General features: G+C 48.0%; 1 protein-coding gene across 2 annotated transcripts in view; it reads left to right on the top strand.

Moving 5' to 3' along the window:
- Window positions 1–15,325, top strand: part of MDGA1 (MAM domain containing glycosylphosphatidylinositol anchor 1) — a 53,990-nt gene that overhangs the window by 16,366 nt on the left and 22,299 nt on the right. For both annotated transcript variants that reach the window (XM_015237335.3, XM_072945084.1), the window contains exon 2: window positions 13,743–13,882. In XM_015237335.3, the coding sequence (XP_015092821.2) occupies window positions 13,743–13,882 (140 nt within the window). The remainder of the gene's footprint in view (window positions 1–13,742; window positions 13,883–15,325) is intronic.

Consider the following 15,325-nt stretch of genomic DNA (forward strand, 5'->3'; position numbering starts at 1 on the left):
TGATGCCTCTGTGGCCTCCCTTTGCCAGACGGACCCCACAAAGAAGCTAATCCCCTTTCTTCTGGGTCGCTTCCTTTGGCCCCACCTTGCCTTCCCCTCCCCGCCAGGGCCCAGGCCTTTGCAGAGGTGGCTCCATGGCAACCGGAGAGGAGGATTCTGGGAAGGGTCAGCCAAGTGGTCCTGCAGCTTCCTCCCTCCACCCCCTCCCCTCCACTGTTTCCTTCCCTCAGGCTCTTAAGGGGAGTAACCAGAGAAGTTCTTCACACCGAGGTGTCAGTGACTAGCAGCTCTGAGGTCAGCTGTCGCACATGACTTGCCAGGCTCCATGACACCACCGAGGTCTAATTTCAGAAGCAAGCAACTAAATATATCAAAGTCGATGCATAATCATCTCTCTTGCTCAGGTGGGAGGGTAGGGAGGCAGTGTGGCCTGAGGGCTAGGGGCAGAGGCTTCTGAAACAGATCTGGGTTCAGATCCTGCCTCAACCGCTCACTGGCTATGTGATCTTGGACAGGTAATACTCTATGCCTCAGTTTCCCCATGCACAAGATGGTGGTAATAACAGTGCCTTCCTCAGGGGGCTGCGGTGAAGAGGAAAGGGGGAAAGCCATTCTGAGTCTAGTGCCACGTGCTGTTCAGAGGAGGCTCTGCTGAATGAGCGATTCCAGAGCCTGGGCCTGCTCAGGAAGCTGCTGGGTCACAGAGCCTGCCACTAGGGAAAGGGCCTGTGAGGCTTCCTGTACAGGCAGGTGACATGATACTGGGGAAAAGAGGGAGCGAGACTGCGACCCTGGCCCTAGAGAAAGGGTGGCAGAGTTCCAGCCCTCTTCCCATCTTCCTTTTGAGGAAGTTTCTAGCAAGCACAATCCCTTGGAGCTTCTTTATGAATTGGGAGACAGGTGTTTTTGCACCCAGCCCTTTACTGCCACCCACATCTGCCCATTCCAGACTCCACTTTCCTCCTAAGAGGTGGCTCCCCCTCTCCCCTGTCCTTACCCCCTAGGAGCCTCATAATGGCAGTGACTTTTCTGTCCCTGGCTGTGATTGAACTCTAGCCCAGGTGGCTCCCCCATCCACAAGTCCTTCACTTTTCTCCCCTAACCTACTGGGTTTCAAGTCATTTACAAGTTGCTCAGAGGCTCAGCATTATAATCAGATCCTATAGTGTATGCCACTTATTTTAGCCAAAAAAGGAGAGAAACCCTTCGGTGATGGAGAAAAAAATAATAATGAGAATACTTAAGCAGAGGGGCAAGTATTACACTTACTGATTTATAAATATACCTGATGCTAAAGAAAATACATTCCCAAATATTATGCTTCTAGATTTGACTCTTGGGGAAAAAAAGTTGTTAGGTTTTTCGTCCCTTTCAGGAATTTAACATGTTCTCCCTCCCATGAGTGTTTTCCTTTGAAAGGGACACAGAAAGAGAATGAACAAGTGACTATTTAATATGTTAGTGCTGATGAGGAAGAACACACAAAGCAGGGAAAGGGATTGAGAGGGATGATGACGGGGGCAGGTATGCTGTTGTAAATTGGGTGGTTGGGGAAAGCCTCTCTCAGAAGAGAGCTGAAGGAAGCCACGGAGAGAGCTCTGGAAATCTGGGGATGAGCAATCCAGCTGAAGGAGCTGCAAGTGCAAAGACCCTGAGGAGGAAGTAGGCTTGGCCTACCTGAAGAACAAGTAAGAAAGTAGTGTGGCGACAGTGGGGAGGAGGGCAGTAAAACGCAAGGTGGGGATGGGAGCAGAAGACAGAGTGTGACTGGCTATTGAAAAAGCTATCGCTTTGACTCGAAGTGAGATGGGAGTCGTGGTAGGATTTTGAGCAGAAGAGGGACTGGATCTGACTTAGTGTTGTAAAGGGATTCCTCTGGCTGCTTGTGGAGAACAAGACTGTCCCAGGCAAGGGAGGAGGCAGGTAGACCTATCTGGAGGCTGCTGTAATAATTCAGGCAGGAGGTGGTGGTGATGGCTAAGACTAGGGTGGTATTGCAGGTGTTGGATTCAGGGTTAGTTCTGAAGGTCGAGCTGAGAGGGCTCGCTGGTGGATTGGGCATGGGGTGTGGGAGGAGAGAAGTCAGGAATAAGTCCGTTTCTGGCTGACAGTGTGTTGACACTAACGGGGGCAGTGAGGAATGGCTCTCAGACCTGGGAGGTGTTGAGGGGCAGTATGTGCTGTCCTCCTGAGGTCAGTGGATATAGAGAGGGGCATAAAGCCCTTATATCTCTGCTTCCTAGTTTTTGAAACTTCAGAGCGAATCCTTCTCCTGCCTCCTGAGCTAGGCTGAAGGGCCAGCCTGGAAGAACTATGTAGGAGCTGCTTTAAGAGGTATCAAGCAGTCAGGTTGTGGTACCCAGGAACCCACTGTGGCCTGGGATGTTGAGGGATCAGGTTGCTGCCCCACCAGAGTGGTGGGGTAGGCTCTGCAGAAACACTGTCCTTCCCTCTCCAGCCCTTCTGTCCTGGGGTCTAAGGCCCCACCTGCTCTCAAGCTGCAAGATTGATTTTGCTTTCAGGGTTGTGATTGTTATCATTATCCACTTAAACAACTTCATAGGGAAAAAAAAAGGAACCCAGAGACAATCAAACATTAACCATTCACTCTAAATTCCCTGCCCATACCTGTCAATATATTTTTACATAGCAGTAAACAGTGGTCCATTCTGCTTTCTTGGCCAACTTGATCTCCTACACACGTCTCCTGGTATTGACTGAGCCTTTAGACCTGTCAGTTTAATGGCCACAGGGCACCCCCTGCATCGATGCGCTGGAGTTTGGTCACCATTTCTCCAGTGCTGGGCGTTTGGGCCGATGCCAATTTCTTCTTCTTCTAAATAGCTCTGCCATGAATATCCTTATGGGAATTACTTTTTCCTTTTAAATTATTTCCTTGGGGCCTATTCCCCAAAGTGAGATTGCCTAATAGGTCATAGGATAGGAGCAGTTTTATGGTTCTCATTTCACACTGCCGGGTTGTGCTACGAAAAGTTTGAACCAGCCTTGTGCACAGCCCAGCCACAATGGATTTTATCATTTTAATTTATTTTCACTGGCTTAATGGATGCATTATGGCCTGCTTCTTAAGTTCCAATTTTCACTTCCCGAAACCCTATTTGGGTCTTTCAACACCTAATAATAATAAGACCTGATCTGTGCAGAACTTTACAGTTTACATGGCACTTTCTGATATGTCATCTTACTCTTCTCAACTATGAGCCTAATATTATTGGCCTCTGTTTTATATGGTGAAGTGGGGGTTTAGTCAAATTAAGTGCTGGAGTGGAGCTTCTAACCAGTTCTCGCAGGTTTGTTTGGAAAGAACTCCCACCCACCCACCACCATCCCATTCCTTCTGAGGGCCTAGGGTCCTCAGATGCCCATTTCAGCCTCAGTCCAGTGTCCCAGCCCCACCTTGGCTCCTACAGCCAGGCCTGTGCCAGGCCACGAGCCATGTCCTGTGCTTTAGGCTTGGGTCTCAGCTCTTGGGGGTGGGAAGAAGCCACTGGGCTTTGAGTCAGAGGGGCTTTGCGGGGTTTTTGCTTTAGCAAAGCCACAGCCCCGTCCATTCCCTGGCCTAGGGCTGGCCCAGGCTCTGCATTCTGGGTTGGGGGCCTGGATCTGGCAGTGTATCTCTGGTCCCAACCAGGATGCGCCCTATCCCTAGAGTTGGTCATGGGTACAATGGAGCTGTGTTGTAAGCCTCAGGCTACAACAAACAGGGTCACTCAGGGCACATTGGAAGCCTCAGCTCTCAGACTAGGGGGACCTTCTCATGGTGGACATATCCTGAAGTATGAGTTTGGTTTTATTCTGCTCCCTTCTAACTATACTTCTAGAGTACCTACTAGGCAGCATGTACTGTGCTCGGTGGATTCCATTCTTATTATATTTAATACTCACAGTAGGGAGCATTCTTTATGCCCATTTTATAGTCAGGAAACTGAGGCTCTACGCTAGAGGGTTAAATGATTTGCCCCCAGTCACATGGCAGTTATTGCAACAGCATGAATGAGAAGCCCTGTGTCTACTCCAGCTCTGCTCCTCCCACGGGCTCTGTTCAAGAGGTATGCTTTGTTGGGTAGACACTTGGTCATATCGAGAGTCTGGGCTGCTGCCAGGGCCCAGCGCCAGATGAACTCCAGTGATGGGGTCTCCAGCACTGAAAGAACTTGGTGGGGCTGGGTAGCTGGGGCCTGCACAGAAAAGTTTTACATGAGAAACCCCGTGTCTATGGGTGCCACATCCCTGAGCCTGGCAGACTCAGGTCTTGGGTTCCAGGAGCCATTGTCTGCCCTGATGGATGGTACCCTCTCTCTCCTGCCATCATCCTGGATGTTCTCTCCTCCCAGTGATTACCTCTTTCTGTCCATACTGATGATCTGGTCTCTCAGGGTTATGGCTCTTGGCATGCCCCCAAGTAGACCTCTTTGTTCAGTCTTACATTTTCCTCTTGCAGGCCCCTAGAATAAGTTCCCAGAGGGTCGTGGGCTATATGATCAAATGGAAAGAGAACTGAAATTTATTTACTAGATACTAATCATTATGTTGTGTACCCAATGTGATTTATCTCATTTAATCCTCACAACCTAGAAGTTATTTCCACTAGAGCAGAGATGTAGTATTTTCCCATTTTGCAGATGAAGAAACTGAGGCTTCGAGAAGTTAAATAACTTACCCGAGGTCACATAGCCATAGAGGAGATTGAGCTCTACCTCCTGCCCCTCATACCACACAGGCAGCCCCTGAGACTTGCATTTACAGCCACGGCTCAAGCAGTGTCCAACTCGAGGCATGTGCTTTTCTATTTTCTCTTCCCTAAGTGTCCTGCCTACACTGGTTAGAGCTGCTCTAGGTCACCTCGTTGTTGAGAGTATTGATTCTGGTGGTCTGGGGCCCAACACGGAGGAAGTCCCTTTATAGTTTTCCCCAGGGGACCTCAGAGTCCCCATTTAGAGGGCTTTCCCAGTGTCCTGTCCTGACATCCCAGTGTTGAGTAGTTGTATGTAGATTAGACTTCCACTGATACTCAGACAGTGAAGATTCTACGAGCAGAAGCTGGCAGTCTCAGAACCTGTGTGTTTTCTGATGGGGCCAGGATATAGGTGCAGCGGTGCCAAACATTCCCCGGAACACGGGCACAGATGGACTGGCCACCACTTTCAGCAGAGGATGGTTGTTAAGAGTGCCAGGCTCTGCCAGAAGCATGAGGGTCTGCAAACAGTATCAGCTCCTGAAAATGGAACCAATCCTTATACATGGGAGCGGATGCTGCGAGCAGTACCAGGCCCAGCATCTGACTATGAGAGTAGAGCTTGTTTTCATGCTCAATAGAGGGGAGAGACTGGCAGCCTGTGCCCTGATCTTTCAGCCGTGGTTGCTCTCCACTCTCAGTGACAGTATCCTTGGACCCAGAGGCCAGAGATGTATTCACTTGGGTTGGGGAAAGATTTTTGCAGCCAAAGGGGAGGTCGACTGAACGTGGACTTGGTTTGATGAGCCAAAAGACCCAGTGCTGAGAGCAGCATTTAATGGAGCCTGCAGCAAGGGAGGACAGAGGTTCTTCAGGGAGGGGCGTTGCTCCTGATTTAGCTCTACATCCTGGAGCTGAGGGCACAGAATTTCACACAATAGGTGCTCATGAAATGTTACAGAAGGAATCAGTAAATCAGTGGCAAATTGAAAGGTGATTGTGTGTGCCCTTTGAAGGGGTGGGAGGCCAGGGAGGAAAGGGAGGATGGAGAGGGAATCAGCATGACCTGAGAGAGTGACCAGAGATGGACAGGGCAGGGTGTCCAGGTGCTTCTGCTCAAAATGACTGGCATTAAGGTGAGGCCAGGGGAGATGGCATAGGATAGGTGGGACTGTTTCAAACTGATTTTCCTAGCAAAGAATTAGAGCCTTCTGCAGACTCTAGCACTCCTGAGAAGCCACCTGGCCCACCCCTAGGCCAGCAGCAAACCTCTGAGGACAGGCTTCAGCCAGCTCTGCAGACATGGCTGTGGGGAGAGCAGGGTGAACCCCTGCTGCAGCGAGCACAGAAGACATGGTTAATTTTCCCAAGAGGTCCACAGAAGAGGCACAAAGCATCATCCCCGGCAGAAGGAGGCTCCGGCAGAGCTGGCCAGGCACCTGCCCTGAGAGCTCCTTTTAGACTCGGCTGCCATTCTCTGAGCAGCTAATTAAAAGAGAAAGGCCTGTTAATATTTCAGCACTGTTAACTCTGCTAAATTATTAAGTGTCCATTTGCATTACATGCAAAAAAAGGATCGATAAACATGTGCGTACCAGTTGCTGGGAGGAGGGAGGAATGGTTTCTAAGGATGCTACATGGGACAGGCCCAATCAGTGACTCAGACTGTGTCCTGAATTCTGAGCCCCATGTCCTTAGCTAGGCACTTGGAAACTGGAAATGCATGGGGCTTAGCACAAAAGTCAGAGGCTCAGATGGACTCCAAACCAGCAGGGCATTCTTGGGCAAGTTACTCAACCTTGGTGAGCATCAGCTTCCTCATCTGACAAGTGGGAACAATAGACTTGTTATGAGCAATAAATAAGATAATAGATAGATATAAAACACTCAGTACAATGCTGGCACAGAGTAAGTCATTATTGTCACAATGTGTATATATTATTATGCTACTGTTATATTATAGTGTCGGGGGAAGAACTGAGACACAACTCCAGCTCACAGCAATCCCTCCTTGCTTCCTTTCCACCTCTCAGCAGGCCTTTAAAGGCATCATTCTTATCACAGCTCTTCTAGACTATACACTTCCCTAGCACAGGGCCCGGGTGCCATAGCTCTTATACCCGTAGCAACAAGCTCAACACCTCACACTCATTAGGATTTGTTGAATGACTGTCTGATGGAAGCTAGGACCAGAATATAGATCCTGATTCCATACTGCCTGACCCAGAACATTCAGGGATGCTTGTGGGAGGTGGTTAGTGTGGTACCTGCCCTGCCATCTGATTCCGTAATCCAACTCCAAGTGGGGAAGTCTGCAGCATTCCCATGTTCTTCTCTTTCCTTGCCCTTCACAAGCTCTGCTCTGTTTGGAAGTTTCTCCAGCCTGTAGACACAGTTCCCCTAGAAAGAACACCAGCTCCTACTTGACCATGATTAACCGTTTAAAATTTAGGGTGGGGAGAAAAGCTGAAGGAAAGCTGATGGGGCTTTTAATCAAGGCTTTTAATCCCCTTTGCTGTCTGCCTGCCTTGTTTGGCTCTACCTCCTACTGTTGCGACCTTGTGCACTTAGCCAGCATCCCCCACCCCTTGGCTAGCAGCTGGGGAGAAAAATTCTCTGATGGGGGATGGGGATTCTTGACCAAATTCTCCTTTTAGGTTCCAGTGAGAATTTTCTTTGGAAGCCCAGTGGGCAAGTTGGAATTTGCCTTAACATGAGTCCTTGAGAGTTTGTGGCTTCCTCACTGGGCCTCCTGAGTGATGGCAGTCCCCGCCACCACCTACAATTTGGGGTGTACACTTTTGAAAGAAGAAAGGCGCGAGCTAATAGGTCAGAAGCATTCTGCCAGGGACTTGCCATTTCTGCTCAGCTGTCCTTACGACGATGACATCTCTCATGCTGCTTGGCTATTCTCAGCCAAAGGACTGGGGAGGGTCATGTTACTTGACTTCACAGCCATTATATTCTGTGAAGAAAGGCCTTTATGATCAAATACATTTGGAAAGCACTGGATTAAAACAAGTTACACGGATGTGTTTACTGCAGGACTTTTCAGAGCCTTTAAAAGTATACTCTTGTGTGCAGAGACTCCGAGAAGGAGTGAGAAGATGCAGCATCCCTAACTGGCTTATCCATGAGCACTTTAAGGCACGTAGTTTGGCAGACACTGTTTTCCTTTTCCGTGGAGGTTTGTTGACAGAGCTCTGGAGAGTGAAATAGCAAAAGTCTCACAGACCAGAGGCTGGGAGACATAGTTGCTTCCAAGATCCTGTCCTATTTTCTGTGCACCAACATGGTCTCAAGCAGTGATGAACAAATCCAGCAGGGCCTCTGAAATTCCCAGGGAGCTTGTGACAAATACACCCTCTGAGACCTGCCCCTGGAGAGTCAGGGCTGGTAGAGCTGCACGGGCCTGGGAATCTGCACTTGACAGGCTCTCCAGATGACACAATGTAGGGGTGGGGGAGTCTGTGGTGGACAATGACCTGAGTTCCAAGCTAATGGGCGGAAGGCCTGGGTTTGAAGCCCAGCTCTGCTGCTGTTCTCGGTGAGTGACTTGGACAGGACATTTCCTTCCACAGGCCTCAGCTTCCTTTTCTGCCAAAGGAGGCTAACTGGGACCTTCCCTTTCTGCCTCTCAGAACTGAGGCAAGGAGCTTGGAAATGTACAGTGGACCTCAGGGATGTATCAGGCCTCACCATCTGTGGCAGATTAGGCAGCACACTTTCATGCAAAGGCCTTGCAGGCCCCTGGGGAGGTGGGTTTTTTGAGAAGAGTGCGAGTTCACTTACAGAATAATAACGCTGGCCAACATGCTTAGATGGCTTGCTATGTGCCAGTTTTAAACACTTTACCTGAATTTACCTATTTATTCCTCTCCACAACCCCATTTTACACATGAGAAAACTAAGGCTTAAATAACTTGCCCAAAGTCACAAAGTAACTTTCTGAAAGCTAGGTGAGTAAAATGGATGCTCAGAAAGGGCTCCATCCCTCGCCAACTCCTCTGAAGCCCTGCACAGCCCTCAACATGAATTTTGAACATATTCATGAAGCGTCCCTACCGGTTTACTGTCTGCTTTGAGTGTCTTCACCCCTGGGATATAGAGGGGACCACAGAAGGTGGTCTTCTCTTGCTTCTATTTAATCATCTTAGGAGCTGTGGTTTCTTGACAGAACACATACTGTTTGGCCATATGTTTTACATATATTGTATTCAACCCTCACACCAGCCCTGGGAGAAGGCATTATTGTTCCCATTTTGCAAATGAAGAGGCTGAGGCTCAGAGAGGTTAAGTAACTTGCCCAATGTCACCCAGGAATTAGTCCCAGATTGTCTGCTTTTTCCGACAGATCCCTCCTCTGCCCACTGCTCCTTTTGTCATGTCCCCCTGCCTTAGAGTTGTCTTAGCACTTACCACACACTGAAACCATCCTGTTCATTTCTGTTTCCTTGCTTGCCATCCGTCTCCCCAACAATGCTCTTTCAGAGCTGGTCCTTGTTTGCTTTTCATGACACTCTCCCTAGCATCCAGCACAGTGGCTGGCTTGAAGCATTTGTTGTTTGATAGACTGAATGAAGGGATTATGTCATGGTGCCTCTTGACTCAGGCTCTGGCTTGGTTGCGTTTGGAATCAGAAGATGCTGTTGCTGGCAGTGACTTCTTGGGCTTTGTGGAGTGAGAGACTAAGATTCAGGGAGAAAGAACCCCTTTGGGGGCCTGTGACTTGGTTCAGCCTCAGAAACACAGTTCTAGCCATTCCAGGGGTAAGCAGAGTGGGGCAGGCTAACTCTTGTTAACGAAACTCAGTGGGGGTAATCGGCAAATTGGAATGCCTCGGCCAAGGGAACCTGGGTGCTTTGCAACCAGCCAGCACTTGCTCCAGAAGGAAAATCTGCACCTGGAAGAATTCAGCCACAGGAAGTGGCTCATCAAGCAGGACTCAGAGTAAAGGGAGTAGGTCATTGTAATGGTTGGTGTCAACAGTGGAAACTGGATAATCTCAATGGGCAACGCCATCAAAGGGAGGTGGATGCTCTTTTTTATCTAATTGAAATGTAACTTAGATACTGTAAAATCTTAAGCAAATAACTTGATGCATTTTTACATATAACCCATATGAGCACCACTCATAAGAACATTTCCGTTCCACTAGATGGGATCCCACACCCTCCCCTGAAACTTCTCTTGTGCCCCTCCCAGTAAATAATCCCCTACCTCCACCCAAGGGCAACCACTGTTTAAGGCTCTGTTGCTGTAAGATTGGTTTTTCTAGTTTTGAATTTAAAATATTTGAAATCATACACTATCTCCTTTTTTATGTCTGAATTCTTTCACTCAGATTGTGCTGTGAGATTCAATGGTGTCATGCGATTACCAGTAGTTCATTTTCTCTGCTGTGTATTATTCCATTGTATGATTATACCAGAATTTATTTGCCCATGAGGCTCTTTTTTTGTTTTTTTAACATTTTTTATTGATTTATAATCATTTTACAATGTTGTGTCAAATTCCAGTGTTCAGCACAATTTTTCAGTCATTCATGGACATATACACACTCATTGCCACATTTTTTTCTCTGTGAGTTATCATAACATTTTGTGTATATTTCCCTGTGCTATACAGTGTAATCTTGTTTATCTATTCTACAATTTTATAATCCCAGTCTATCCCTTCCCACCCTCCACCCCCCTGGTAACCACAAGTCTGTATTCTCTGTCTGTGAGTCTATTTCTGTCCTGTATTTATGCTTTGTTTTTGTTTGTTTTTGTTTTTGTTTTTTAGATTCCACATATGAGTGATCTCATATGGTATTTTTCTTTCTCTTTCTGGCTTACTTCACTTAGAATGACATTCTCCAGGAGCATCCATGTTGCTGCAAATGGCATTATGTTGTTGGTTTTTATGGCTGAATAGAATTCCATTGTATAAATATACCACATCTTCTTTATCCAGTCACCTGTTGATGGACATTTAGGCTGTTTCCATGTTTTGGCTATTGTAAATAGTGCTGCCCCCTGAGGCTCTTGATGGACATGCGGTTTGTTTCTTGTTTTTAGTTGTAATGAATAAAGCTTCTATGAATATTCTTGGACCTATTGTTTGGTTGTCATAAGCACTGATTTCTATTGGGTACATACCTAGGAGTGGAATTCTTGCATCATGGGGTGTACACTTGTTTAGCCTGAGTAGGTGCTGCAAAATCTTTTCCAAAGTGCTTCTAACATTTTAGAGTTGGATAGTCTTAATAGTTAATGTCATTAAAGGGGGTTGGATAATCTTAATGATGTCATCATCCGTGATGCCAACTCATAGCCCCATCTCCAGTGAGGAAGCATACCTGTCAGGTAGCCAGAGGCCTTGTGTCTCCTGGCCAGGCCCTATCTTTTCTGGCTTGTGGTGGCTGGGCTCTGAGAAGGTCCAGCTCTCCAGCTCTTTTTCAATATTCCTTATCAGTCACCAAAGCGTCTGTCATTACAATCCTGCCTGGCTATGGGCAAGCCACAGTGTCCAAGATTACAGCTTATCTTCCATTGGAGCCTGTTAAATCAATGTCTTCCTTGTTGAGAGGCACCCCAGGCCTCTTACAGACATCCATGCAGCCTTCTAGTCTTATCAGCACCTGGCCCACACATCATGCATTGGTGGGTTGTTGTTTCCTAATGAGATTTCTTGGGGACCATGGCCATAGATGGCCATCTCTTCCAATGCATTTTCATTGCAAATGGTGACAGTTTCAGACCCATTCCCCAGATTCTAGGCTGTTTCTTATATAGGGACTATGAGCTGATTATAAAATCCATAGAAAGTATGAGTTAATAAAGACCTCAGTGTTTATCTAATCCACTCCCCTCCTATTGGTGGGGAAACTGAGGCCCATGAAGTCTGACTTGTCCAAAGTCACACAGCTTGTCTCCTGACAACAAGCCTAGGTTCATTCCTCCATGGCAGCCAGACTGGACACTCAGACTCTGGGTTGGTCGCAGCTGCCACTGTCTGCAGAACCTGCTGCTGTTTGCAGAGATTCTCATGGCTGAACGTGGCCTACATCACTCCCAATGATCGCCCCACAAGCTTTTTGACCTGCAGGCAGTCTACCTCTGTGGACCCACCTCTGTAATTAGTTCATGACTGTCCCATCAGTGTTGGCTGGGGAGACTCTATTAAGGTGCTACCTGTGGCAACAGTGGAACACATCAGAGGTCTACTAAGCACTGCTCATTTATCCTGTGTTATCACATCCACTCTTGTGAGTTCTCAGGTTGGTAGCATTCTCTCCATTTTAGAGATGATAAAATGGAGGTCCAGAGATCACTAGTGGTTTGCCCTGGGTAATACAGAATATAAGACTGCCCTGTCAGCCGCACAAAGCCTCCCTGTTCTTTGAGGCCTGGTTCAAATGCTGCCTCTTCCATAGAGCCTTCTGTGATTCTTCCTCTAGCAGAAGGTGATGCCTCTCCCCTCTGAGCCCCTAGGGCCTTCTATACCTGTCTTATGATGCTCAGCAATTTCACCATGGGATATCCTGATAAGTTCATTTATTCAGCGTTCACTGGGTACCCACTATATTCAAGGCCTTGTGTTGGGGGTACCAAGGTAAAGCTCATGGTTTGGTAGGCAGAAAGACAAGAATCCTGAATCTGGTAGACATACAAATTAATGTTTTGTTGTTATGCTGGGTGAATGATGGATACAGAAGAAGGGAGGATGCAGAGCAATCATGGGATACTTTCTGGAGAAAGTTACACATTTTATGTACAGGTTTTATCTTACCTCTGAGCACCTCTTTAGGGCAAGAACTCAGTTTTTACCTCCTTGTATCCCTTGTGCCCTGTATTAGCTCTCTCTTCCACTCTCTCCACCCTCAACTGTGAGTAGACAGATGTGCTGGAGGCCTTGACATCCTTCCCAGAAACCAAATACTGGTGGGCTGAGGGTTGGGGGCTGGGGGCTGGTTTGCCTTTAGGGCAATGGGGCTAGACACTGAAGGAGGGCTGTGTACTCTCCCAGTTCAATAATTTTCCCTTTGGATCCCCCCAGTCATATCCTCCCTCCGGTCCCCTAGCCCCGGCCAGACTTCAGCCCTGGGTACTGTTGGAGAAGTCAGGGAGGAGCCAAAGTCTTGTGAGAGCTTCCAGGCCCCCAGTGAGATCTTCTGTCCCTTGGAGAGGAGGCTGGTGCAGGCCCAGGGAGCAATGAGGGAAACGAAACAGGCCTCTGGGTAAGGGAAATGTGCAGCTGGTGAGGCTGGGGGATATCTCAGTTAGGTTCATTAAAAGTAGAGCCTGGGATGATTGGCAGGGGTGAGTTCAGGCGAGTGATTTGCTGAGAAAGTGCTCTCAGGACAAACTGTAAAGGGAGGGACAAGGGAAATAGCCAGGTGAAAATGTGGTTTAGTTGACTTTGACTCAGCGTGTTCCCCAGGAAGTGAGGGGTGGGGTGGGTTCTGGAGTATGAACAGCACCACCATCATCCCATCTTAAGGCAAGAGGGCTGGGCTTCTGCATGGTGTCCATCAGTCATTGGAGGGTGTGTGTGTGTACTGGGGAAGGGGGTGACCTCCTATGCATGTCTGGTCCAGGCAGCTCCCACTGGCTAAGGGCAATTTCTTGGGGAAGGTGAGCTCTGTGCGCCTAGCAGCTAACACAACAGCTCGGAATGGAGGCACCTGCCAGATCCGGGGAGCTGGGCAAAGCACCAGCAGCCTCTGTGACAGGGGGCTGCTAAGATAGTGATGCTCACTGAGTGATAACCAATCTGTACAGGTTACAAAGCCTCCTCACAATCCTCAGTTCATTGAAGAGTATAGATCTCTTGCAAGGGTGTTGGGATGGCAAGGAATTGGTCCTTTCCTGAGACCCTGGCCCTTCCAGTTCTGGCCTGGGGCCCTAGGAGGAGACTTTCTTGAGCTTGATGGGATCAGTCCCCATGGGATGGCCTGGGGAGGTCTGGGCTGACCTCTCCTGCTGACACACTTAGGAGGAAGCCTTAGACCCCCTCTGGCCTAGGTGCCTCTTGTCTAAACCTCCCCCTTTCCCACCAGCTCCAGCCCAGGCTCAGATCGTGCATGCAGGCCAGGCGTGTGTGGTGAAAGAAGATAACATCAGTGAGCGTGTCTACACCATCCGAGAGGGGGACACCCTTGTGCTGCAGTGCCTTGTCACCGGGCACCCTCGGCCCCAGGTAAGCCCCTACCCTGGCTTCACTTCCTCACTCTCCATCCCACTCTGGGATCAGAAGAGGCAGTAGGAGCTGGGGACAATGGCATGTTAACAGAAGACAGGAGCCTGGGGCTGAGGAAATAGCTGGAAATAAACACTGTAGGGGAAAGGCTAGAGGCTGTGGGCTTATTCACCTGAAAACACTGATGGCTGAGGGCAAAAACTGAATGTCAGTTGTTCAGTTCCTCTCCATTCCCTACTGAGCAGACACTCCCTCAGATATACCTTCAACCACTGTTTGAGGGCAGACCCTGTGCCAAGCACTATGCTAGGTACTGTCTCCAATGTTTTCTCTTTGGAGCCTCCCAACGATGCTGTGAGGAAGGCATTAGGGCCTTCTATTTTAGTTGAGGAAATTGAGGCTCAGGGAGGTTGGGTAAACTCCCAAGGTCACCCAGCTCTTGTGAGGCTGGAAGCAGAATTTGAATCCAGAACCATTGTTCTCTGCAGCTTAGCCCACTACCTCCCAGTGTATCTGTCTTTGGGTTAGGGGCCTGAGGAGTTACCAATAACATATAATACAGTCTCTACTTCAGGCTTTCAGTTGGCAAGCCCCACACTTTTGAGGTTAAGAGACTCAAATCTATTAGAAAATAACAGAAGACGAGTATCCGGAAAAGCCAGGGGAATTTTGTCCCAGACCAAGTGTATGGTTCAGGCAGGAAGTGTTGGCCGGTTATCACTGAGAGCTGATGGGAAGAGGCAGGAGGATGGGCTGGAGGGATGAGGGAAATTTGCTGGCAAGTTGCTGTGAACTTTAGGAGCAGAAGAAAGGTTTTTGATTGGCTCCCAGGAAGCACAGTGATTGCAAAATCCTCTTTTGGGGATAATTTTAGGAACAGGGACAGCTTTGGTAGGTTTGGCCTTGAGACAAGCAGATATGTTTAAATGTTTAAAGATTAATGGAAGGAATGGAATCCATAAGACAGGAGATTATAAAACCTGAGCAGTTAAGATACGGAAAAAAAGCAAATAGAGATCCTAGAAATAAAAATAATAGAGTCTCTGGAAAAATTGGCCTCCATACCATAGAAATAGCTAAAGAGAAAACTGGTGAACTGGATGACAGATCTGAGGAAATCAGCTACAACACAGTCTGGAGAAGACAAAGGAAAGGAAAATGTGAAAAGGAAGCTGGGAGACGTGACAGAATGAGAAGCTACAGCATACACTGAGGCATTACAGAAGGACTAGGAAAAACTGAGAGGAGGCAATATTTAAAGAGATAAAGGTAGAAAATTTTGTAGAATTAGAGTAGTGCGAACCCTCAGATGAACAAAACAAACCGAGCCCTAAGCATTTTGTAAACAAACCCCATCTCGGTAAATCACGGTAAAACTGCAAAATGTTAAGTACAAAAAGAAAACATACTTTCATGGTCTCATTCTTTCTCCAAAGCACCCTC

This window comes from Vicugna pacos, chromosome 20, assembly GCF_048564905.1.
Source record: "Vicugna pacos chromosome 20, VicPac4, whole genome shotgun sequence".
In the NCBI taxonomy this organism is placed as follows: domain Eukaryota; kingdom Metazoa; phylum Chordata; class Mammalia; order Artiodactyla; family Camelidae; genus Vicugna; species Vicugna pacos.